This window comes from Leptonychotes weddellii, chromosome 6 (genome assembly GCF_054177405.1).
Source record: "Leptonychotes weddellii isolate Sample4059 chromosome 6, ASM5417740v2, whole genome shotgun sequence".
In the NCBI taxonomy this organism is placed as follows: Eukaryota; Metazoa; Chordata; class Mammalia; order Carnivora; family Phocidae; genus Leptonychotes; species Leptonychotes weddellii.
In genome coordinates this window covers 10,624,478-10,649,219 of record NC_138374.1, presented here as the reverse complement: position 1 = coordinate 10,649,219, position 24,742 = coordinate 10,624,478, and the positions used below count along the sequence as shown (strand labels likewise).

Genomic DNA, 24,742 nt, shown 5'->3' with positions numbered 1-24,742 from the left:
CACATCTATCCCATGGGTTATTATCTCCATTTTAAAAACGAAGAGATGGACACAGAGTGGTTAAGTAACTCACTCAAGGTCACATAGCTGGGATGGGGGAAGCTGAGACTTCTGTCTGTGCTCTTGACCCTACCCCATCCTGTTCTCCTAAGATGACCTAACCTGGCTCCCTGCCTTGGGCTCTGCCTAAGTCTCTTCTTGACTGAGGGTTTATTAATGACCCAGGAGCACTCACCAGGGAGCTAGGGTACTGTTTGTAGAACAGCAGGACCTATGGGGGCCCCTGGGTCATTTCAAGTTCACCCCAGTGCCCAGCACAGCACCACTTCCCATGAAGGGCCCCTGCTGCTTGAACTGCCTTCTGAATGGAGTTTTCAGCCTCCCGAAATCCTGGTACGTTGGGAGAGGGGCCGAGAGCCCATCCGGGGGATCGTTCCTCCAATATACCCCAAGGGGACAGAGGACACCTCCTGGGGTGAGCCCAGGCACCCAGGGCAATCTCAGGGGCCACCCAATCCAGGGCCTTGCAGATAGCTTTAGCTACAAGTTTCCAGTATGCAAAGACACAGAGACCATCCACAGTTGAGCAGCCTGGGGGTGGACCCCCTTTTGCCTCCCTCCGTCTCCCCAGACCCTGGCTTTTAAAGAACACTTGTGGCTTGGTGGAACCCAGCTTTAAAACCTGAACTAAACCCAACTTCTCATTCCCTATGTAAGGGAACTGAGGCTCAGAGAGGGGCTGCACCTCTCCCCTCCAAGGGTCACATGGCTTGGAAGAGGAGACTGGACCATTCCTTGCCAGGCTTCCTACAACCCTATGCTGGAAGCTTGGAGAGAAGGCACTAGAAGGAACTGACTTCATTTTCCGATTTCTACTGTCATTGGCCCGCAGCTGGGCTTCAATTCTCCCAAGGCTCTTATTCTTTGGGTTTATATGTGTCTAAATGCTGAGACATTTGCGGCATCCGGGCAAAGCAGAGAAGCTGCTGGTGCCGAAAGTTACACCATTTAGCATCCATGCTTTTTAAATGGAGACCCTTGAAGGGGAATATTGTTAGCTCTTTCCTTTACTAAGGGTGGATTGTAATGGGGGAGGTGTGAGCAAGTCAGGTTAATGCTATATGCTCTGTACCTCTCTCTTGTCCTATCTTCCTGGCCATCCTGTGTAGTAGACACAGTTGTCCCTTCTGTGTTGGGCAGAGGTCTTTAGCTGTTGAGAGGGCAGGCTGGGAGAATTGACAACAGGGACTCCAACAGATGGGTGTATGCCAATATCCACAGCAACCTATCCAGAGTCACCAGAAGGTGGAGAGAACCCAATGCCCCTCAACAGATGAATGGATAAACAGAACGTGGTCTGTCCACGCAATGGAACATTATTCAGCCATAAATAGGAGTGAAATCCTGACACAGACCACCACGTGGGTGAACCCTGAAAACATTATGCAAAGTGAAAGAAGCCAGACATAAAAGGCCACACATTGTATAATTCCACTTATGTGAAATGTCAGCATAGGCAAATCTGTCAAGACAGAAGTAGATTAGAGTTTACCAGGGGCTCCTGGGAGGGAGAGATGGGGTGTTACTGCTTAATAGGGTGATGAGAAAATTTTGGAAAAAGATGGTGGTGAAAGTTGTCATTATAAATATAGTTACAGCTGCTGAACTGTACGCTTAAAAATGGTTGAAATGGCAATTTTTATGTTACAAATATTTTACAATAAAAGGAAAAGCACAAAAGGAGAGTGAAGCTGAGCTATAAGCCCAGTCTGTCTGATTCAGAGCCTGCGATCTTTCTCCTCCGCTGTGTTGTCTTCTCTAAAGTTAACCAGAGACAGAATTCCCCCCAGTCCGCTCCCCAGGTGCTGCAGGAATGAGCAAGTCTGGGAGGACAAGCATGCTGCCATCTGTAGGCTGTACACACTGGCTGTCCCCTCCCGGCCCTTGTCTAGCTGCTGGCCCTGGTCAGGGCGAACCTGGCGCTTGGCTTCCACTTCGTACTGTGTCATTCGCATGGTCTCATGTCACGGTCTCCCTGCACAGCATTTTTAACGACCGTGCGATTGTCCTTCAAAGAGATGTACTTACTTGTCTTCCATGACGTTCCCGGAAAGCAAATTCTCTTTGCCCGCGGCCTGATTTCTTTTCAGCTCCTCCTGACCTCCTCGAGGCTGCTGGGCCAGCTGGGGCCCCTCACAGCATGCCCATCTGGGTCCCTTTCTTTTCTTGTGACCTTCCAGGTCAGAAACTTGGACGCTCCTCTGATGCCGACAGAGCCAGCTCTGCCTCTGGTCCCCGTTCCTGCGTGTGTATAGTATTTCCTGCCCGGCATTCCTCTCTCTAGAGCGGCTGGACAGAGAAATCAGCCTTAGGCTTCCTGAGGACATAGCGCCTCCCCCGCCTCCCCAGACCTGCCCTGGGTGGGTAGCCACCGTTCCCTGTGGCCTGCGCTCCGCTGACTCACCACGTGGCCCGATTGGCCCTCCCTGGCCGGCCGGGGACCTTGGGCAGAACAGGGGACATCAAAGGGGGCAGGGGGTGGGGGGTTTCAGTTCAGTTCCCTGGATCTTTGGAGATTCCTGCCCCTCCTTCATTCCCAAGCCCCATGGAATGAAATCTTCACTGGAGAAAAACCTTCCAAGGCCAAGCTATTTCCAATACAATTTCAAACTGAAGCCGGTTTGGAAGCCGAGGAACGGGAGGGAGGGTGTTCTGGCAGATGGAAAGTTGGCTTGCTGCGCCATGGCCTCTCACGCACAAGGAATGAGGGACACTCCCCGCCGTGAGCATCCTGCAGCAAGCCCCTTCGGACCGGAGCTCAGCTCCTGTCACCTGCGCACGGCTGCACTCACCCAGAGCACAGACAGCTGGATCCAAACAACTCGCCAGGAAAAGTCACACTTCTGAGGGTCCTGACAGCCAGCGCGGCCTGGGTAAACAGCACGTCATCTCCCAGCCAGGGCTTTGGGCCCACAGGTCACGGCCGGGGATTATCAAATTGACAGAGCCCGGCTGGCCCCTCACTCCTGTCCGGGCACGTTTCATTTTGTTAATTATCAGTTCTTGCTTTTGACGTAAAGAGTTGAGGCCTGGGTTAGGGTCACTCATGTATTTTCCTTCCTTTCTCATTAAAATTGCCTAGCTCTCGGGGCCCCTGGCTAAGTTCTGCCGATGTTTAAAAACGTCCTCTCTCTCTTTCTGACCCCTAAAAATCCTTCCTCCTGATTTCTGCGAAGCTCCTTGAACAGCAAAGGAAATACGGGTCAAGACCCTTTAAGCCCCAGTCTGCTTTTCCCTTCTTGAAGGGTTGTGGCTATTTCTCAAGGGCTGTGTTTCTCCACTTTGCTGACCCAGGAAACGTGACACCTTGTGACTTGGGGCGGCCAGGTCAGCGGGGGCACCATCGCAGAGGACTGGAGCCCCGTGCAGAGGCAGCGCTTGTTCCAAGCACTTGCTGGCCTCAGGGCCCCCCACTCGGTTGGTGACCTCTGGGAGCCTGCTCTTTGGGGTCCTCCCAGGTAATCCGCCATCTTAACTTTGTCCAGAAAAGTGTCAGGGAAAGAACTGATTCTCTCAGAGCCCTGGGCTTCTCAGAATACTTGTAAGTATTCAAATGCCAGGAGTTAAAACAGGAAGGGTCCTCCTGGTTGCTCAGCCAAACCCCCTTCATCCTTGGGCCTTGGTCAGACCTCACCTCAGCCATGAAGCCACTTGGGTCTGATAAGACTGCCTCTGGGGGGTGAGAGGCTGCACCACACTCAGCCATCCTTCGTCCCTGCCAGTCTTGAACTCCTTCGTGCCCTTGGCCGAGTAAGTTGGTCTATGAGGTCCTTGGGGTGGAGCTCATGACCTGAGCCCAGAATGGACACTCAGGGAGCCCACGCGGCTGACGGACTAAATCAGCTTAGACCCCAGCAGGAGAAGCGGCGGGCTCCCGGCTTTCTGACTGCTCACAGCGCCTCCTCAGCTCTGCTTGCGAAGACCACTTCCGTCCCTTACAATGTTTTCCTGGCCTGGCAGGGTAACCAGCTACCTCCAAGGGCACCCCTGAAGTGCTGCCTGAGATTGTTGCCCAAAGAGTTCAGGAGGTTGCCAGGGTGGTGACATGTATCTGCGTCACAGTGGGATTGTGGGCCTCACAGAGGACGCCGGGTTACTTCTCGACATAGCGTCAGGCTGTTGGCTTCTGCACCCTCTCCTTCTCCCACGGAAAGCTCTGGGGAGCCCCGTGAGCTCCTCAGACTCTGGGTCTTTGGCTGTTCATCACGGAAAGATAAAGGTGGAGATCAGGCTCCTAAAGGCTTGGTGGCAGGTAGACGGTGGACCCCTGGGTGTCCCTCTGGACAAGGCCCCTCTGAGACACCGTGCTGTCTCTTGGAGACAGGGAAGATCCAGGTTTGGAGGGGAGTTGAAGCGAAAATAACCTGGAGACCATCCTCATTACAAAACAGAAGAGAATATTAAGTACAAAAGTATTTCCTGAGAATGAGAAAAGAAATCACAGTCAATAGAGCCTTGGAGATTTGGGCCCTTTTTATCTGAGATCTCAGTTTACCATCAGTGCCTCTGTAGAAATGCTTCCCTCCCGCCCCCCTCCAGAGCTCTCTGTAGCTCCCAGGACTGCAAGTAAAGGGCCCCGAAGCTTAAGCTTTCTCTGCTCCAGTGAATCGCTTCTGATTGAAGTCTGTGCCCACCCTGAGGGGAAGCTGTAAGCTCCCTTAGAACTCGAAAGAAGCACAATGAGACTTGTCATTTTTTGCCTTCTACCCCAAGGACCTGTGGCCACCAGCTGCCTGTCCAGCCTTGTGTCTCTGCTTAGCGGGGCTGCATCTGGCACGGTGCCCAGGCCTTGGAGGCCACCAGTCAGGCTGGCCATGTGGACACTCGGGGAGGAGTTGGGGATGTTTCAACGGAGAGCTGGGGGCCACAGACATCAGACCTTGCGTGGAGGGAGCCACAGCCCCGCGGCACTGTGCTCACAAGCATTTGTCTGGGCTGATTTATTTTTCCCCAGTGGCCAAGAAAACAAAACCCTGACTTTGTCCTCCAGTTCTGTTCTGATTTGGGGCTCGCGGACTGTGTCTGCTGCCTGGCCGTGGTCGGAGAGAGGAACTGCTCCAGACGGACACAGAGTGCATGACAGTGGCTTTTCCACATGCTGCTGAAGGTTTTGATTAAAAAGGTGGAAGAATGGGGTGCTTTTTCTTCCTGTCAGCCAGAACTTAAACCAACCCTCGAGTGAGGAAACTCTGTCCAAGGCTGCCGTTCGGTGAACTCCCTCCTTTGTCTTCTGGTCGTGATTGTACAAGCAGGTTTCATTTCAAGCCTGGATTTGGGGTTGAAACGAGCCCCGCTTCGCCCACCTCCTGCCAGTCCCAGTGCCCGTCCCTAGAGTCAGGTGGGCTGGGCCAAGTTAGTTCATGGAACTCAGAACCAGCCAACCTGAGGGGTGGCAGGGAGGGAAGAGCAAGGAGAGAGGAAGCCTCTGGTGCTTTGGGTCATGTTTGGAGGGTCCTCCTAGTCACCTTCCCTACCTCCTAATTTTACAGGTAGTGAATTAGTGTGGATTATTGGTGGTAAGTGGCAGATACGTAACTCCCAGTTGCTCAAGCAAAGGAGGAGTTTATTGGAAGGGTGGGGATATGATGAAACTGGAAAGGAACACCAGCTGTACATGGGCTGGGGAACCCTGGCACCAGGATGCTTACCCCAAGGGCAGCTCCAGGTTCTCCCCCAAACCTCCAGCCCACAGTTGCCGCCTGAGAGAGGCACTCCAACCTGTTGTAACTAAGAACGTCCTGAAGAACTCTGGCCCAGTTGTCACGAAATTAAGGTAGACCAGATGACCTCATGAGGGTACTTCTGATGGACAAGACAGTCTTGCTCTCCACTTCCCTCTTCCCTGCAATGAATGTGAATGTATGTACACACATGTATTCAGCAGCTACCCTGAGCACCTCCTGTGTGCCATCATCAGTTCTTTTCAGTGAAATAGAGCAGAGAGATTAGAGGTCTTGGAGCCAGGCAGGCCTGGATTTGAATTGCAGGTCCACCCTTTACTAACTCTTCTGGCTAGGAGCATGTATGGAGTACTAGCCGTTCACCCAGCATTGTACCCGATTCTGAGGAGACAGGAACAAACAGCCGTCCTGCCCTTCAAAGAGCTATCTGGGGCTCAGTTTCCACATCCATGACCCTAGATCAACAAACTCCACCATATGGCCGTGTTCTGGGGAGCAACAGAAGTATAAATTTGTGGGAAAACTCACATCGAGGGGCCAGTAACTATCAGGCCAGCCCCCCTCCCAGGCTCCCACAACCGCCTCGGGCCTTGGCTCGTGCTGGAGACCTGATTCCCACCCCTGCCCCCGCCCGTGGCCAGGCCCTGGCGGCTCTGTGTGCAGGGCTTCCCGCGGCTGACGCAGATCCCCTCGTGAGGGGTCAAGTGGTGGCCAGGGTATGGCTGTGGGAGTGCCCCTCCCCTGTTCCTGTCCTGGAGGAGAAATGGGAAATGGGGGTGGCCCCCCGAGAAACAGCTGCCTCCGCCCTGGTTTGGGCCAGACAGGCAGCCCTCGAAGCAGCCCTTTTTGGAAGGCAGGGGGCCCTCCCGAACCCCTTTTCCTGCTCAGCTTTTCCTGAAAGCTGAGTCTGTCCACACTGGGAAATTGCAAATCGTTTACATGGGGAATGTCAGCTGCCCACATATGAAAATACACACATCATTAAGCCCTAAGTGCTTGCGTCTGGAGATAGGACATTCTCCTGGGCTGACCTTTTGTTCACTGATGCAACCGCTGCTCATGAGCACGAGCTCCTCGGTGGGATGCTTTCATATGTTGAAGCGAAGCATATGTTGGCCATTAGCCTGCGTGTGTGTGCGTGTGTGCGCGCGCGTGTGTGCATGCTTGTGTGGTACGTATGATACCACTATACAAATAGCATTAATCCAAACACGCAGAGTCCATTTCATCTCATTCTCCAGCCCCCATGGGCCTCCAAGACCAAAGTCCCATCCTCCTCGGGAGATCTGAGAAGGACTGTGACATTCTTGGAGGATATGGCGGTGCTTAGCTTAGGGCTAAGGCTCTCTGACTAGATTACCTGGGTTTGAATTCTGTCTTTGCTCCCATGCCAGCTGCGTGACCTTGGGCAAGTTACTTAACTTCTCTGAGCTTATTTTTGCATCTCTAAAATGGAGATTGTAATAATTAAAACCTACCTTGAGGGCGCCTGGGTGGCTCAGTTGGTTAAGCGACTGCCTTCGGCTCAGGTCATGATCCTGGAGTCCCTGGATCGAGTCCCGCATCGGGCTCCCTGCTCGGCAGGGAGCCTGCTTCTGCCTCTGACCCTCCCCCCTCTCATGTGCTCTCTCTCTCTCATTCTCTCTGTCTCAAATAAATAAATAAATAAATAAAATAAATAAATAAAAAAAAATAAAACCTACCTTGAGAGGGTTAAAAAAGATAACCCCATGTAAAGCTTCTAGCACTTAACATATAGTAGGTGCTCAAGAAATGGCAGTGATGGTGATGGTGACACTTTGGGATTGGGTGGAAGGTCTTGTCTGCTCAGAAAATCAGCTTGGATGAGGTTCTATTGGAAGTGGGTCCTGAAGACTGGGTGGAATTTGGACATGCCCTGATGGGGCAGGAAGGGCTTCTCCCAAGGGAACACGCAAAGGTCCAGCAGCTAGAGAGCTAGAGCTTCCCAGGAAGAGACGAGTATGGGGTGAACATCCATGAGCAGAAGGCAGGGGCGAGAAGCAGATCGAGAAGGGCATTTGGGGCCAGGGCCAAGAAGGCAGTGGGCTTTGTCTTTTGGAGTGGAGACCATCTGTGCTGTGTGGTTTGGAAAAACTCCCCTGGCGGCAAGAGCAAGTGGTAGCAGGTAAGAGAAGAGAATTCTTGAATGCAGGGCCGTGAGGTGGGGACGGAGAGGAGGGGTGGGTGGGAGACATACCAGGGTTAGGGTTGCTGTCTGTGAGGTGGGGACAGGCTGGATTTGAGTGGGGCCAATGAGACCAAAGCTATGTCCCTCCCCTAGAGCTGGCCCAGCACACCAGGTTCCCGGCTGGTGCAGCTCAGCCCTGCCATGGAGCCCTTCCAGGTGTTAATCCTGGCGGTACCATGGGCCACAGTGTGACCTTGGAGGGGTCCCTTCCCTTCTCAGTCCTTTGTCTCAGTTAACCCATCTGTGCCATGAGTGACTTGAGCCAACTGGGCCCTGACGGATCTTTCCAGGGGAGCCCTCTGTGCTCTCTTCCTCCTGTTCCACCTCAGGTCCTGTATCTGTGAACAAGTGTAGGCTCCGTGTTTCCAGAAGGTTCTGAGGGTGACCCCAAGGGCACTTACTTCAGGATTGCTGATGACTACTAAGGAGGTGTGGGAGGTGGTTCTGAAGAGCCTTTGACAGCCCAACCATGCCTCCATCCCTGTGTGTCTCCAGAGACACCAGCCACATACAGCTGATTCCTTCTCCCGTCTGACATCTTTAAACCAGAGACTTTGAAGCCAGCAGATGCTTCAGGAGCAAGGTTCTCAGACATGTGGCGTCCCTCACTCATGCAGGAAGTGACGTCCCTTTCTATTGCTAGTCGTCCCAGTGCAGCGGGAGACAGCAGTGCCCAAGGGGAGCAGATGCAGCGGTCCATGAGAACCAGCCTCACAGAGATGGCGGCACCCCGTGTCAGTTGCTTATTTAATATCTTCTAGATGAGTCCTCCTCTCTTTGCGCACCCCCTCCCTGCTTTCTCCAGCCTCCTGGCCTTTGCCCCTGCCATGCTGGCCTCCTCCACCCTTGTAAATCCCACCTCTCCAGCACGGTCCTGCGCTCGTCTTCCCTCCCGGGGGCTCCCTCCCAGGCCGATTTCTCATTTTCCCCCTCAACTGTTATTGCAGAGGCCGCGCTCCTCAGGTCTGAGACGAATCACTCGGTAATTATTTCAGGTGTGCCATCTGGCCTCCCTACTCCGAGGCCGGGAGGCTGGGCCACCCGGGAGAGTGTGCAGCGAAGCGCGCCGGGAGGGGCTCACGGGCGCCACCTTGTGGGCAGACCGCTGGGCGGGCCGAGGCTGGATGATCCGGCCTGCGGAGGCAGAGCTGGCCGTGGGCCGTCGCCTGCCCTGGGGCGTCACGTCTCTCGCCGTGAAGTCAGTGAGGGTGGGCGTCGGAGCACCCTAAGAAGCAGAGCCTTGGGTGCGGCAGGTGATCAGCACCTGCTTCCCGGGTTGAGTACCAAGTAAAGCACCGTGGGGTGGCTTCCTGCCCAGGCCCGGGCCCTTGCCTCCTCACCGCCAACCCTCCCTATCGAGCGGGCCTGAGTCCCCGAAATACCCGGGGTTGTCCCGCTTCGGGTTCGCACGGAAGGCCCTTGGGAAGCGGCAGTTCTGACCTGGGAGGGGTGGAGCCTTGAGCACGTGCGCGCCCAGTGGCCCTGAGGCAGCTCGGGGCTCCCTGTAGGTACGGAGTTAGCCGGGACGCCCCCCGGACCAAGCGCGTGGGCGCTCCGGATGCGCTGCCAATGCTGGGGATTATAAATGCAGCTTCAGGCGCGGTCCTTGCTGCTCGGCTCTTCCATCCAGTCGGATCTCCCACCGCCACCTCCCGCCACACTCCCCATCCTCTGCTTTACGAACTACCTTCTCTTTAGAAATCCTGAGGCCTCCAGGGCACTGATTCATCGCTGGTCATCCATACTGTGCCTGCGCATTGCCGAGGTTACTGTTTTGATGGAGCGGAGGGTAAGAGAGGTCTGGCTTAGGCCACGTGTCAGAATTTAGGGTCACAGGCAGGCAGTGGAGGCAGCGTGAGGCCCCAGAGAGCTTCACGGGAGGGGGGGGGGGACAAAAGGGAGGAGAGGGGCCTACAGGAGAGTGAAGGTGCAAAGCCCACTGGCCCCCTGCATCCAGCTCAGGGGTCTTCCCTCCCTGCATGCCAGGTGGCATGGCGGGGGGGGGGGCTCTTCTCACTGTGCTGTGGTACCCAGAAAGACACCCATGCATCCCCACATCTTGCTGCCTCAAAAGGTGCATTCTGGTTCACATGGGCAGCGGGGGCTGCCTGTATCCCCAGAACCCGTGCCGTAAGCATCGGGAACAGCGGAGAGTGAGTCTGGGCCACCAGGGGAGGAGGTAAAAAAGAGCAGATATTCTGAGGGATTCCGAGGGGGACTTAGAGCCTGACACGCATGGGGGGAGTCTGTCCTACCAGGTGAGGGCCCAAGTTCCTCTGGTACAGGAGATGGATTTAAGGTCAATTGCTCATTCTAAAGGGGGATGTAAAGCAGGTTCTTTCCCCCATGGGCGAAGGGGGCTTTTATCCAGAGGCACAGACTGAGAGTGGATAAAGCACACCCAAGCTTTAATGCCCCCTCTGTTCCCCAGCAACTTTGGGGGGAAACGGTGGAGAGGAGCCTTAGCCAAAGAGGGGAGCACGGTGCAGATTCTCTTGCTCCAGTTGAGATTTCAGGGGCAAGACAGGTGCTCCCTGCCACCTAGAGCTCCTCAAGGAAGCAGAGTTCTTTTCTGTCAGTCTGGCTGGAGGGGAGAGAGCGGCCCCCAGCAAGCACAGCCATGTCCCCAAGGCACGTCATGCTGTCTTAAGCTATCCCAGGAGTTGGCCACGGAGGAAAACTTATGAGCAGCTGGGGGTCATCCTGTCATCAGAGTGGACTGTCAGGCCAGGCTGGGCATATGATCACATGGAGGCTGGCCAGCTGGTGAGCTTCCGTGCCCAAGAGCAGCAGGAAGCCATTCATGGTGGGGCCTCCAGCAGAGAAACTCTGTCCTCAATTTCTTCCTCCTGTCCTCGGAAGCTGCCCCACCAAGAGCTAATTCCACACATTGCGGAAGAAACTTGGTGCCTAAATTCACACTGTGGTATTAAAAGTCAAGGCCTGCTAGCCGGAGCTACTTGAGACCATCTGGTGACCAAAGAGATAAAGTGTCACTTCAAAATATTGCTGGTCTGAGAGGGTCCCAGACCCCAGGGGAACCTGTAACAGAGACCTCCAGCAAGACCTGTTCTCCTGGCCGCTTTCAGCCCTGCCAACGTCTAAGGGCCTTAGGGCTTTCTCTGTTTGATTAGAAATTAGGGGGACATCTTTAACATGGAGGAGGATGGTCCCCAGCCTTCTCCCCACTCTGACCCTCAGCTTCCCCCCAGAGGGACAGTTCCTGCTAGAAAGAGCCACAGTGCTAACCACAATTCTCCTGGCATTGCTGAGCCCACCTGGCCCCAAGGATACACCCCCTCCCTTCCCTAGCCCACCTCACAGGCCTCCTGGGACCAGAAGGGATTAGCTTCCTGGAATGAGATCTGAAACTGTGGAATTCTGCCTTCAAGCCACAGGGGATGGTGTGCAGCGGGCTGTGGTTGCTGGGACCCCCCCCAGAGCGCTCAGAGCGTCTGGTGGCACTTTGTCTTACGTGATGTGTTAGACCTTGCACTCAGCCTAGGGTGAGCCTTCTTCATGGGTCTCCCTTGGAAGCGGACTTCTCTGAACTGGAGGGGAAGGACCGATACCTTCCAATTCTGTCGATGCGCATTGCAAGTGTCCCATGGAAATGTCCCCTGGTTGCTTCTCCTCTCACCCTCCTGGCAAGTTTGGGTTTCAGTTCCCAACTTAAACTGGCCAACAGCCTCTTACTCCCTTACTGGCAGAGGCGTTACTCTCTGGAGTCACTTGAAAGGGGGTTTGGTTGGAATTGCGTAATCTCTTCATGTTGAGCCAGAGACTGAGTTTAAACCCATGGTCATCAAACCGAACGCACTGCTACCCACTCATTAACTCCTCTTAGGGCTTTGAGCATGGGCAGCATCCCCAGAGCCCTCCCGCCAACCCACGCCAGAGAATGAGAGCAGTGGGACTCCATGCGCACAGCTGGGTCGCCCCTAGACCCTGGGCCACTCCTCCCATCGGCTGAGGAGGAAGCAGAGTATGGTCCTCCATGGGAAGACCCATGGGGCGTGGAGGTCTAAGCCCAGATTCTGCTTGGCCTCTGACCCTCTCCTCCCTGAAGCCTTTCCCAGATGACCCCACCCCGTAACGATCTCCCTCTCTGAGCCCAGGGGCTCGTTGCCCTGAGCTGTGCCATCTTCCATTTGAGTTCCTCCTGCCCACCCTGAGGGCTGAGGGGCTCCTGGGAGATGGGGGGTGGGCGGGAGTGGCACAGGTGGCCCAGACACCCGCCACCTTCAACCAGACTCACTCCAGACCCACCCACCCAACTTGTGTTCACAACCCCTGTCTGCCACTTATTGGCTGGGTGACCTGGTGTCAAATGACTGAACCTTTTTGGACCTCCATTTCCTTGTCTGTGAAATGAGCATTATAGTAGTATTTACCTCTCGGAGCCATGACGAAGGTTAGATGAAATAATGAATGTAAGGTCTTTCTCACAGTGCCCGACCACAGTTGGCCTTCAGCAGGGGCAAACCAGAGCTACCCATTGGTTTTAAATAGTGGGTCTGTAGATAAAGTTCATTTGGAGGAGGAAGAAGTTTGCTGGAAAAAAAAAAAGTGTGAGAGCCACTGAGTTTCAGTGGGCCCCTTTTACACACGACCCCATGTAGCCTAGAGAGGCGAGAGAACTTCCTGCTAGGATATTACCTGATTTCTGTCTTTCCTGTCTTGTTGGAGAAAATGTGCTTTGCAGTCAGGGCCACACTGGCTTCACCTTTTAACACCCCCACACCATGCCCAACGCCAGGTTCGGTCCACTCCGGGTAAGGGTGGGTCCTCCCGGGGTGGTGTCTGATGGCAAAACAGGGGTGCAGCTGAGTGCATACAGGTGGGTAACCCAGGTGCCTCTTCTGAGGTCCAAGAAGTGGGGGTTTCTCCCCATGACTGCCCCACCCAGCATGTCTGTTTGGTCTTTGCTGACTCCTCCCAGATTCCTCCCTGGCACGCACCTTGTTTCATGTCACTCCTTCGCATACGTACCGTGGACACCAGCTCTGTGCTGAGCACTGGGCCCTTCAAACCAAGGTCGTCTGGCCATCAGCTCTTGTGGCGCAAATTTGCCCATGGCCTCCGTGTTTGTTTTAGGATTCGATTGCTCTGAAGTAGCCCAGAGTTACTGATCCCCAAGAGATTTCAGCTGCCAGAATTCCCAAGAAAGTCCCCCAAGTCTCAGAAGCGACCTCCCCCCACAACTGTCAACCATCTCTGCAGCAGCTCCTGCCTGTGACAGAGGGGATGGAAGCACACAATGGCCCCAGAGGGTGGGCCGGTGCTCGGGGCTCCAGTTTCTTGGTGTGGGGCTCCTTCTGCAACATCGAGCATCTTTTCTGCATCAAGGTTTTTAGTGTGGGGGGGAGGAACTGGGTCAGGGGGAGGGAGCCACCACCACCCAGGGTTGGTGATGGCCAACAAGCCTGCTGTGTGGCATCATTGGGTGAGCCAGCAGCATTTACCTTCACCGTGGCTGCCCCCCAACACCTGAGGCTCCCCCCACCAAGGGGCCCTGATCTGGAGGGGGCAGAGCCTAGGAGAGAAGAAAGAAGGAAGGGACTCAGGAATGTGGGCCTTCAGAACCACGATGAATAGAAGATGAGCCACCAATTTCATTCATCCGGGTCCTGCTGCTGTGGGTGCCCCTGCCACCCCCGGAGTTGGACCGCCCCACCGCAGAAGACACCCAGTTGGCCTCTCAGGGAAATCAGCTCCATAGTCATATTTCAGTAGCTGAAAGGAGAAAGCAAGCCTTTCAGATTTCAGCATCTTTGGGGGAGAAAGATAAATCTACATTCCAACTTTCTGGGCCCATTCCTGGCAATTTTCTCAAATATCCCTGTAATTTGTTAAAAACCCACCTCATCAGCCCAGCTGGTGGTGGAGGGTGAACAGTCAGAGGAAGGGGGCAGGCTTCTGGTGGTCCCAGAGTCCTCCCGGCCGTGGCTTCTGCTCGTGGGCAGGACACAGAAATTCTCAGAACTGTCCTTTCATGCTTGAAACACTCAGGCTGCAGCTTCCCGTAAAAGAAGGGAATGACAGTAACGATGTTTACTGCACGCTCCCTACCAGGTACCACGGTCTGGGCCACTTGCCTGACCCAAAGGATTCGTTGATTCTCTCTGGGAGAAACTGTTATTCCTGAGCATCTTCCTGATAACGGGGGACTGAGTCCCGACCAAGGTCCCACAGCTGCAAGTAGCAGGTCTGGGCCTTGCTCCTGTCAGTCAGGCGAAGCTGTGCCCACGGAGCACCCCTCTTCTGCTGCTGAGCTGTGCTTTTGCTGGCCCTTCTGCCCATTCCAGACCTCCTCACGCAGGACCTCGAGGCTGGGCAGGTGTTCACCTTGCCCTCTGAGCAGACAGGCCCAGCCTGGGAAGGGTCACCTGCAAGCTCCCAGGGGGCTGGCCGACCAATCCATCCATGTTGCACAGCTCTGGACACACATCTCGTTCAGGTCTGACCCCAAGCCCAAGACGCAGGGACATCATTCTCAGCGTGCTGCAGATGAGGCCAGCAAGGCTCACAGGAACCAAGTGACCTCCATGAGGTCCCACAGACTGAAAGTGGCAGAGCCAGAAACCTGGCCCTACCAGGTTTGGGAGGTTTGGGAGTCCTTCCCAGGCCCCCAACCCCCACTGGGCTCGTTCACCGCCTCCCAGCCCACAGCCACCTCCACGCACCCCTGAACGCGGCATGTGCTCAGGGCCTGGAGTGGGCGGAAGAGGTGGCGCCCCGCTCCCACCCCTCACTGACACGTCCTTTTCTCTTCCTCCAGTCCCCAGTTTTCATTGCCCAAGTTGGCCAGGACCTGGTCTCCCAGACGGAGGAGAAGCTCTTACAGAGGCCCTGCAAGGAACTCTTTTCTGCCTGTGCACAGTAAGTGCTCCCTCGCTCCCCAGGCCGGGCCTCAGGCCCTTCAGCCTCCTGTCAGCCACACGGGGCCCCGGAGAGAGGCTGCGCCTACCCTCCACCTGGAGCGCCGGGCACCAGGGCAGGTCTGCCATGCCCCGGGGGCCCCAGCCAAGCCACCCAGCTGTTTGTATACTTCTTAGGAAGGGAAAAGATACCCAAGTGCCAAGTCCAAAGAAAACATCTGCCTCCAAGGGTGTTGAAAGCAAGTGGCTCTCTAGGCTGTTGAGACAGAGGAATGTGCAAAAACTTGACCCCGTCTGGGCGGTTTGGGAGTCCTTCCCAGGCCCCCAACCCCCACAGCTGCCAGCAGCCAGAGCCGAGTAGCATTGCCGCGGGGCGGGGGTGGGGGGGCCGGAGGCTGCCTTCTCAGCCACACCCCATCACCTCGTCTGTGGGCCCTAGGGCCATCCTAATGGATAGGAGACAAGTCGGTGGGTGTGCTGCTGGCCCGACACCGGTGAAGCCCCCACCTGTCCCTCGCACACATCCCGGGAAGGCGCGCACACGTGCCTGTGTCCACACAGGTACCCTACGCCATACGCTGCACACCAAAAACCTTCCGGAGCCTGATCGCCCCCCACGGCTTGCTGTGCGCGCTCGTTCAGCCTCTGCCCCACAGACAGCGGGGTACCTGCTGCATGTCTGGCACAGTGATAGGTGCTGAGGGTGCCATGGTGAGCAAGAACCCAGTCCCGGCTTTCGTGGAGCTTAACAGCCAGGCGGGGAGGACATGAAAACCAGTGACCCTGTGCACTGTGGGACGAGCCGGGAGCCCCATGTTGAGAATGGACATTTAGGGAGGGCCGGCCGAGGAGAGAGACCCCCCTCCCCGCCACGAGGAGAAACAGACCCGGTTGCTGTGCTCTTGGAGCTGGCTGAGGGTCAGATATGACAGCGGGTAAGGCCCCTGGGCTGTCACTGTGACCCCGGCCCCTGCTGTCCTGTTTGGCAGGAGACAGCATCCAACAAGGTCTCCACTGTACATGCTGCTCCCCCCAACCCCGTCCCGCACCCACAGGTCCCAAGTGCCTGGGCTAGATTGGGCAGCATCACCACGTTTTAAAGGAACGAAGCCCATCCCTGCCTACAGCCAGCTTCAGAACCCTGCGGGCCTGGCCCTCAGCAGGTGACCAGTGAATTCTGCTGCGGGGATAGAAACCTCCCAGTGGCTTCACTGGTCCTGGACCAAATCCAGAGCCTGGGCCCTCGGGCGCTGCATCCCTGCTCTGCCCACCCCTGCACACACACCCCTGCACCCAGTTATTCTTCCGTCCTCACTGCAGCTCAAGAGTCCCTTCTTGAGAGACAGAGAGCTACCTGAGCCCCCCCTCCCAGGGACCTCGCTTAACCCTCCCTCATGATAACCTGCTTCTGCAAGCATCTGTTTGGTGGTTGTCCCATGTTGCAACAGCAACCTCAAGCTCACAGCTCTGCCCCGGGCCTAGAGCCGTGCTGTGGCGGGGACCCAGTAAGTGTCCGCACGACCAGGCAGTCACTGTGGTAGAACGATGGGCCTCTGAGGCCACTTGTTACCTGCTGGATGTGTATACGGCTCTGCCCGGCTGCTTCAGGCCGGGATTATAAAACGTTTGTTTGTTCCCTCTGAGCCAGGTCTGTCCACGACTACCTGAAGGGAGAGCCCTTCCATGAGTATCTGGACAGTATGTATTTTGATCGCTTTCTCCAGTGGAAGTGGTTGGAAAGGTGAGTGCACCCCGCACAGCCCACCTACAAGTGTGAGCCAGTGTGCGCGCGTGGTAGGGGCGGGGGGACAGGTTTTCCACCTGGGAACTCATAAAAATCAGTTACCTCCATGGGTCCATGGTTCAGATAAAATTAGCCATTCTCTTGTTAAGTTCTTGGCTATTCTTCTAGAAATGCTCTGTGCTTATTAAAGTGTGCACGCACACCCACACACTCATAAATACATACATACTTATTCTTGCTTTTTTGGTTCACTGTTTTTGGGAATCCTCCCTCTGCCAGCAAATAAAGAGCTGAATGAGTGGCACATCCCTGATTTAGCTCAGTCCCCTGTCGATGGACGTGGAGGTTGCCCTCAATTTTGTGTACAATCTTCCCTAAATAACGAGTAGCTTTGTACATATATCTTCACGTACTTTTGCAAGTACATCCATAGAGATCCCGGCAGAGGGATTTCTGGGTCACAAAGCCCCGATGTGAAACCGTGAGGGACCGCTAAGTTGCCCTCCCACACAGCTGCCCCCCAATTCCAGGCCCTCCGGTGCCCCAGTGCCTGCCTCCCCTCCACCTCATCAACACTGTTCTCGTGCTTTCCTGGCTGGTGTGTGAGCAGCAGGGTTTCCTTCTTGTGTATCTTGTCATCTCTAATAATGGGTAAAACCGAGCATCTTTTCATGTTTTGTTTCCTGCCTTCTCTCTGCAAAGTGTTCTCACAAACATGGCGGTGATTTGGCCTGGCAGCTACGGCCTCCGTGTGACTGATGAGGAAGGAGAGCCCCCGAGAGGGTGTGGCCCGGTCACACAGCAGGCCAGCAGTGCGCCGAGGGGGGGCCCTGGCCCAGGACCCCCAGCACAGGGCTCTGCCCACCACACTGTCCCAGAATTGGCAGAATGAGGGAATGCCTGCGCTAAATCCATGCTCTGCTGGTAGACAAGGGCAGGGAGCACCCCCTTCCGCAGCCCAGGGGTCCCTGCGCCTGAGGCCTGGCGCTCACGGGGATCTGGGGCACCCTCTGGGCAGAGAGCCAGGAGCCATCTTGCTTCTGCCTGTCCCCACCTTCGCTGGTGAGTGCCCTGCAGACACTTAGGGATGCCCGAAAAGCCCCATCCACGACCCTGCCCTGCCCGCTTCAGGAAGCCCGGACGGAAACACCCAGCTCTGTACCACCGGGGGGAATGGCAGTCAAGCAGGGGGCAGTCTCCTCTGTGGGCCCCTCACACGTGCACATCGTGGCTCTGGGAGACCCGGGGAAGTGGGGGTCAGCGCGGACATCCGGCTGAGGGCCCTGGAGGCCACAGCCTGGGTCTGAGTCCCGGCTCTACCTTCTCCCCAAGGACCTCGGCAAGGGCTGCTCACCCCTCCCCACCTCAGTTTTCTTATCTGTGAGATGGGGATGCTAATAGTGCCTGCCTTTGTGGGCTCGGGTGCCGACGAGCTGAGGTAAGCGTAGTACGTGCCTATTAGGCAAGAGCTCAGGAAAGGTCAGCCATTTGGCCCCGGGAAGTCAGGCGCTGGATTCAGTTGTGCTATCACCCTCAAGCGCCTGGTGTGGGAGGGAACCGCTGGCCCTTGTGTTTCTGATGATCGCAGGGCAGTGTGGTGGGGACGTATTCGTCACCCCCAGAGCCCCGGGCTGTGTGCCACACAGCCTGATCTCTGCCCACCTTCACGGGGTGGCAGTGTGGGGTTGAGACCCTGGCTGTGGGCTCTGCAGCAGGTGCCTGGGGATCCAGCCCCAAAGCCGCCGCTTACCGTCATGACCTTGGCAGCTCGTTTCCCTTCTCAGGGCCTAAACATTCTCACCTGCACAATGGGGACTGTGCCACCTCCTAAGGCAGGAGTGAGGATTACATTAGTGCATGTGCAAGGTGCTTCACTCAGTGGGGACTGTAACCATAAAGACCCCAGAGGCGATGTGTCCTTTGTTCCTAGAGTTCTTTTTTTTTTTTTAAGATTTTATTTTTTTGACAGAGAGAGCATGCAAGCATGTACAAGCAGGGGGAGCGGCAGGGGGAACGGCAGAGGGAGAGGGAGAAGCAGGCTCCCCACTGAGCAGGGAGCCTGATGCAGGGCTCGATCTCAGGACCCTGGGACTGTGACCTGAGCCGAAGGCAGACGCTTAACCGACTGAGCCACCCCAGGTGCCCCTATTCCTAGAGTTCTAATAATGACATCTGACACACAGCAGCTTACAAAGAGCCTTGGGATGCAGATGCCTTTTCAATGTTGTTTTACTGAAGATGCAAGGCTCAGAGAGGTTGATCGATTGGCCCTGGGTCACGCAGCAAGGGCCTGGCAAGGCTGGAACCTGAACCCAAGGCCCTGCGATCAAGTCCTTCACCCTTATTCCACCCAGCACTCTGTCCAATAGAATCCTTTAGCTGTGGCCACTGGCTTTGATTTTACTTGTCTGCACTGAACACTTGAAATGGAGAAACAGACTTAAAATCTGCGTTGACTGCGAAGAAGTTAGGCCCTTTCGTGGGCATTAAGTTGTTGAAGGCACTAGGGCAGGACCCTGGCCTAGAAATGCCCCTAAATGACTGACAGCACCCTGCTTCCTCCCTTTCCTTTTTCTTTTCTTTTTTTTTTTGCTAACAAAATCATGGCCTGTTCATGCTGTACTGTTGAAATATTAAAGAGATTTTCTCCCTCCCAAGGTTAACCGAGAAATTCCTCGGAGACTGTATTACACTCATTTCCCCTAGCAAAGGAGCTCTGTGGTAATGCCGACCAACTGTTTGTTCTCCATGTATCGTAAACTGTTAGGCCCAGGCGCCTTCATGTGGTTTCGAGGGCAGCTGTAGAAACGCTTCCCAGGGCCGCATGGCGGATGCAGCCACATGGCAGGCCTCGCTGCAGTCCAACTGCTCGTGTACAGGGGGACACAGAGCCATGGAGAGTCTGCGGAGGGGCGGCCCTGTGCTCCCAGTGGGGAGATAATCAGTGTGCCGCGCCCCCCCTCCCCCACAAAGAAACAGAAGAGAGAGCGAGTCAGGGCACGTGGACTCCAGACAGGCGTGCCGGTGGGGGGCGGGGGGTTCAGGGCTGTCCTGTGAGAGGTGTTGGTGCCGAGGACCTTCGGGACCCAGCAGCAAGCAAGGTTGCAACAGAGGGTTCATTCAGGAGCTGCTGGGTGACCAGAGGCTCACTGGTCTTTCTCAAGCTGACCCAATTATGTGAGCCAGCTCAGTCCCACTCCGGTGTGTGCCCTGGTCCGGCCTCTGCGCTGGGGTTGGGGGTGCTCAGGAATAGTCCTGGAGGTCCAAGAGCTGAGCTGGACATCCTAAAAGCAGATTGTTCTTTATCCATTCATGGTCCAAGGACACTTAGGTTGTTTGCATCTCTTAGCCCTTGTGAATAATGCGGTGGTCAGCGTGGGAGGGAAGACGGGGTAGATACATACAACGGAATATTATTCAGCCTTTAAAAAAAGAAGGAAATCCTGCCATTTGTGATAACATGGAGGAACCTGGAGGACGTTACACTAAGTGAAATAAGCCAGCCACAGATCCTGCATGATCTCACCTAGATGTGGAATCTAAAATAATGGCCCAGTCATAGAAACAGAGAGTGGATGGTGGCTGCCAGGGACTGGGGGTGGGGGTAGAGGTCATGGGGAATGTAGGTCAAGGGATGCAAGGTTTCGGTTAGTTCTGTGGGATGAATAAGCTCTGGAGAGCTGACGTACAGTGGTGGGACTCTAGTTCACGGTACTGTATTGTATGCTTGAAGCTGGCCAAGAGGGTAGATCTTAAGTGTTCTTACCAGCGAGAGAGAGGAAGAGGGTAAATGGTAACCATGGGAGGTGACAGAAACTTAGCTTGATTGTGGTGATCCTTTCACAATGTGTGCATGTATCAAAGCATCAAGTTGGATACCATTTGTCAGTTGTACCTCAGAAAAGCTGGGGCTGGAGGCAGCTGATTATTTTTAGCCAAACAGGCCAGTGATGAAAAAGCCCAAGCTGTCTGCACCCTGGAGTTCTTCGAGGCAATTTTAGATGACCGTTTGTTTATTTACTCCGTGAGGTCCCACCCTTGCCTCATGATCAGAGGGTCCGTCTGCTTAGACATAAATGGCCTTAGCTAATTGAAATGGGGGTCGGGAGATACAGAGCAATGATTACTTCACAAATACCGCTTTGGGCAGACAGGATCTTCTGGTGCTGCGGAACTACGGGGGAACTGTGATAAGGGGGCCCTCGGTGGCGGAAGGGCTGGGGGCCTGCCGTAAAGGACGACCAGCAGCCTTTCTCCCTGGGGACAGGAGGTGGGCGGGCGGACCAGATGTGCAGGTGCGGGGAGGGCTGTTGTGTCTTCCCTGGGACACCGAACCTGTGTGGCTCCTGGCCCTGCAGAGGACACTGCTGCCTTCTGAGCTTAGCCACCTGATTTTCACTGGGGAGAAAAAGGGGAACCACACGGAAAGTGTGGTGAAGCAGCTTCTTCACGCATCTGCTCTTCCCTCCAAGCAAGCGAGCGAGCGAGCGAGGACTGCTCGGGTCCCAAGCCACACGGGGCCGAGGGCGGGTGGCCTGGGATTTGAACACCCAGCCCCAGAGCAAGTGCTTGAGGGACCCATCCGCAGTGACGATTCCCGGCTGGTTTGGAGGGCATGCAGTGCCCCTGTCGTCTGTTTCTTGTGGCTTCTGCACCTCAACACCTTGAGACCAATGTTGGATTCTTGCTTTTTTCCAGGCAACCGGTCACCAAAAACACTTTCAGGCAGTACCGAGTACTAGGAAAAGGGGGCTTTGGGGAGGTGAGTGGACATCCGCATCTTCAGTGGGAAGTTCCCCTACTCTGTCACTGTTTCTGGCCCTTCCGAATGCGCCTACGGCGTCCTGCGCCCCCTGGTGGGGAGGGAGGGTGAGGCATGGGGCCCGGGAACAGGAGGTGCCACTGAGGTGGGAAAGGAGGCTGTCTGCAGGGCCGGTGGGATGGAAGTGCTCTTGGAGCCCGCCTCAGGGTTTGTGTCTGGAGAGGAGAAATGGGCGTTCTTGGCGGTCTTTGGGGGGAGGAGTGAGGGCATGAGGGGCCCAAGCATCTTGGCCAGATGATGCCATTAATATGTGCTAATCTTCCCAGTCTGCGAGGCAAGCCTTGTTATTCCCATTTTAGAGATGAGGAAAACTGAGGGTCAGAATGGTTGATGACCCAGCCAAGGTCACGCAACCAAAAAGGGGTAGGACCAAGAAGATGAGAACCCAAATGCCTTGGCTCCTATTCCGCTGAATTATAAAGTCAGAGTTATCAGGGGTCTGACACCAAAACAAGCCTCCCTTACCAGTAGCTGGTGCTGTGAAATCCCCAGTTAGCAATGGTTGCATCTGGTGGAAGCTTGGGACGGAGAAACTCTAGTTGCCTCTCAGAGAGGGACAGCACTTGAGGCTTTGGCCGGTCATGTAAACACCAGTGTAAATGGTTGGTTGTGCACCTTGAAAAGCTAGGATTCACCTAAGGATAGAAGGAGGGAAGCAAGGGGCACGGAAGCCAGCTCTTGAGGGCAGGGCCTGGGGCGGCAGTGGGTCCAAGGCCAGGCGTCCTTGGGTCCCGTGACTGGAAGCACCTTCAGGCCAGGCTCTGATGCATCAGGTCTCTGCCCCGCCGACCCAGCCTACTGGCCTTGGAGGAGCCTGGGGCAGGCCTTCGCCTGTCCCATACCCTTGGCTTCTCTCTTGCACCTCAGGTCTGCGCCTGCCAGGTTCGGGCCACGGGTAAAATGTATGCCTGCAAGCGCTTGGAGAAGAAGAGGATCAAAAAGAGGAAAGGGGAGTCCATGGCACTCAACGAGAAGCAGATCCTAGAGAAGGTCAACAGCCAGTTTGTGGTGAGTGTCCAGGGCCCAGCGCCAGGCCACTCTTCTAGTGACCAGGGCTTCTGTCCCTTGGGAAGGGGGGGTCCTCCAGTGTGGCAGGTTCCCATCCCCCAGGGAAGTGGAATGCAGTGGGAGGATTAAGCAGCAGAAAGGCGACCAGGCCTTCCCTCCATCACAAGGCTCCCCGTGGCCAATCGTGGCTGACTTGCTCTGGTCACTCGAACTGGCCTGGCTCCCCTTTGTGTGTGGGACCAAGGCCTCTGTTCTCTAGAACCACCTCGTAAACTCCTCAGTGGAAAAAGCAGCCCACCTGGGCCCAGCCAAGGAGCTTTGTTTCCACAGACCCCCGCAGGCTGGTTTCATCATGGGGGAGACCTGAGTGTCGATATCCTGGAGAGGTGCCATCTTGTTTATGTTCATTGTGTTACCACGTCTTGGCCAGGCTTTGCTGTGGTAACGAGCTACCCCCCAACCCGAAGTAGCTGGACACAACAAAGACCATTGTCACATACACAGAGTCCAGCCAGATCCAGCCACCCTCCTCCATCTTACAGCTACCCCACCTAGAGTCTTAAAAGCGTGTGCTGGGGGACTTGCCCAGGGACCCTCACTGCCTCAGCCGCAGGGACATGCCTCACGCCGCCCACAGTCCGTGGGCCAGAACTAGTCACTGCAAGGGCCGAGCCAGCTGCAGGGAAATGTGGAAGAGCGTGTGGGTGTTTGGTCAGCTCTCAATCCCTCTGCCACATGTCACTATAAAAAAACACGTACAGGGTGAAACTCCTACAGCACAGAGAGGTACAAAATACAAATAAAAGCCTCCCTCTTCGGGTAGCCATTCTAACATGGTGGATTCATGCAGAGGCTTTAATATTTTTAGCCAGTGGAGTCCTACCAGACGTCTTAAGCTGCAGTGTTTCCCCTTAAATTGTAGGTCTTTTCCTGTGGCCAGACCTACAGCTGTAGCTCTTTTTTTTACGCTGTGCACCCCCCTCCCTGCTGTCCAGCACGGAGATAACCCATCATCTGTGCAACCAGTCCCCACCACTACGGATCATTTCTGGTGTTTAAGCCACTGCCCTGTCCACCCTTGCACATCCCTTTGGCGCAAGTCCATGAGTGTGTCCGTAGGATGGATTCCTTGTGGAGGAATTGTGGCGTCAGAGGGTGTGTGCATTTTCCATTTGGTAGCAGTTCCCAAAAGGCTCTCCCATCAAGGTGGTGCTGGTCAAACGCCCCCCAAACTGTGTGTGAGCGCCAGAGATGCCATCAGCCTAGTGCTTTCGTCATTCCCCAGAGGGCGTGGTTTTATAAGGTGACACTCAAAGGGGACAGGAGTGTGCACCTCTGGGTCTCCTCTCAGGCTGACCCCAGCTGCCAGCCCCCTGCAGTGGGGACCACAGGTCACTGCCTCCATGCTGCCCGTGGAACCCTCATCAGTAGAGGAAGGGGCACCCTGGCTCTGGTCGGGCTTGGTGATGGTGGGTGCTACTTGGGGGGGAATGGTGGTGTGCCTGATAAATGGGGTGGCACGTCTTCGAGGGCCTGGACCACCCTCGACTGTGCCCCATCCACTGCCCCTGGCAGGGAGTTGGCCCAGCGCCCTCCAGGAGCCCCTCCTTGGCGACTCTGGGCAGGTGTGGGAGGGAGGGCCAGCCTGGCCCCTGGCACTGAGCACCATCCCCAGAGCCCTCCCGCTCAGCTCCCGTTCTGTTTCCTTTCCTCAGAAATAACTCCCATTGTTCCTGGCCTTTGCATCCAAGGGGTATGGCCCAGCCTGTGCCCAGCCTGGTCCATGGTGGCCAGATTTCATTTGGACTGGCTCCCTAGTGGAGAAGGACGAGTACCACCCAGTGGACTTTGCCTCAGACCCAGTCCTGCTGCCTCTCCCACAACCCTATGGCCCCTGTCCATCCTTGGGCAGCTGGTCTCCACCAGCAAGGAACTAGGTCCTCCCTGTTAATGGTCCCTTGGCCCAGACGTGTCCTGCATGCAAGAGGAGGCAGACTTTGCCAGACTGTGTTCCCCTTCACAGAGTCCCACTGGCCGCCTCCCCAGCCCACTCCCAGCATCCCTGCGGTAATGAGACCCCAGCCCAGAAGACATCTGGGCTCTTCTTTTCTTGACTGGCCAACAAGGCAACCCACAGACTTCACCAAACGAAGCACACACAGGCTTTTTTGTTTGTGTAAACACACGCGCCATCCTGTCAGGCTTCCTAAAAGGGCAGAGTACCAGCCTGCCCTCCCCACTTTGCCTCCTCACCTGGAACCACGATATCAGAAGGTGTGTCCTTTGTCAGCCAAGAGGGGCAGTGGGCAAGGGCGCCATGAGGCTGTCAGGGTGCAG

The 24,742-nt window shown here is 55.7% G+C and overlaps 1 protein-coding gene across 2 annotated transcripts in view; it reads left to right on the top strand.

The window, feature by feature from the left end:
- The window catches only part of GRK5 (G protein-coupled receptor kinase 5), a 211,852-nt gene that overhangs the window by 168,520 nt on the left and 18,590 nt on the right, over positions 1-24,742 (top strand). For both annotated transcript variants that reach the window (XM_081823412.1, XM_081823411.1), the window contains 4 exons: positions 14,732-14,832; positions 16,480-16,572; positions 21,274-21,337; positions 22,265-22,405. In XM_081823412.1, coding sequence (XP_081679538.1) covers positions 14,732-14,832; positions 16,480-16,572; positions 21,274-21,337; positions 22,265-22,405 — 399 coding nt within the window. The remainder of the gene's footprint in view (positions 1-14,731; positions 14,833-16,479; positions 16,573-21,273; positions 21,338-22,264; positions 22,406-24,742) is intronic.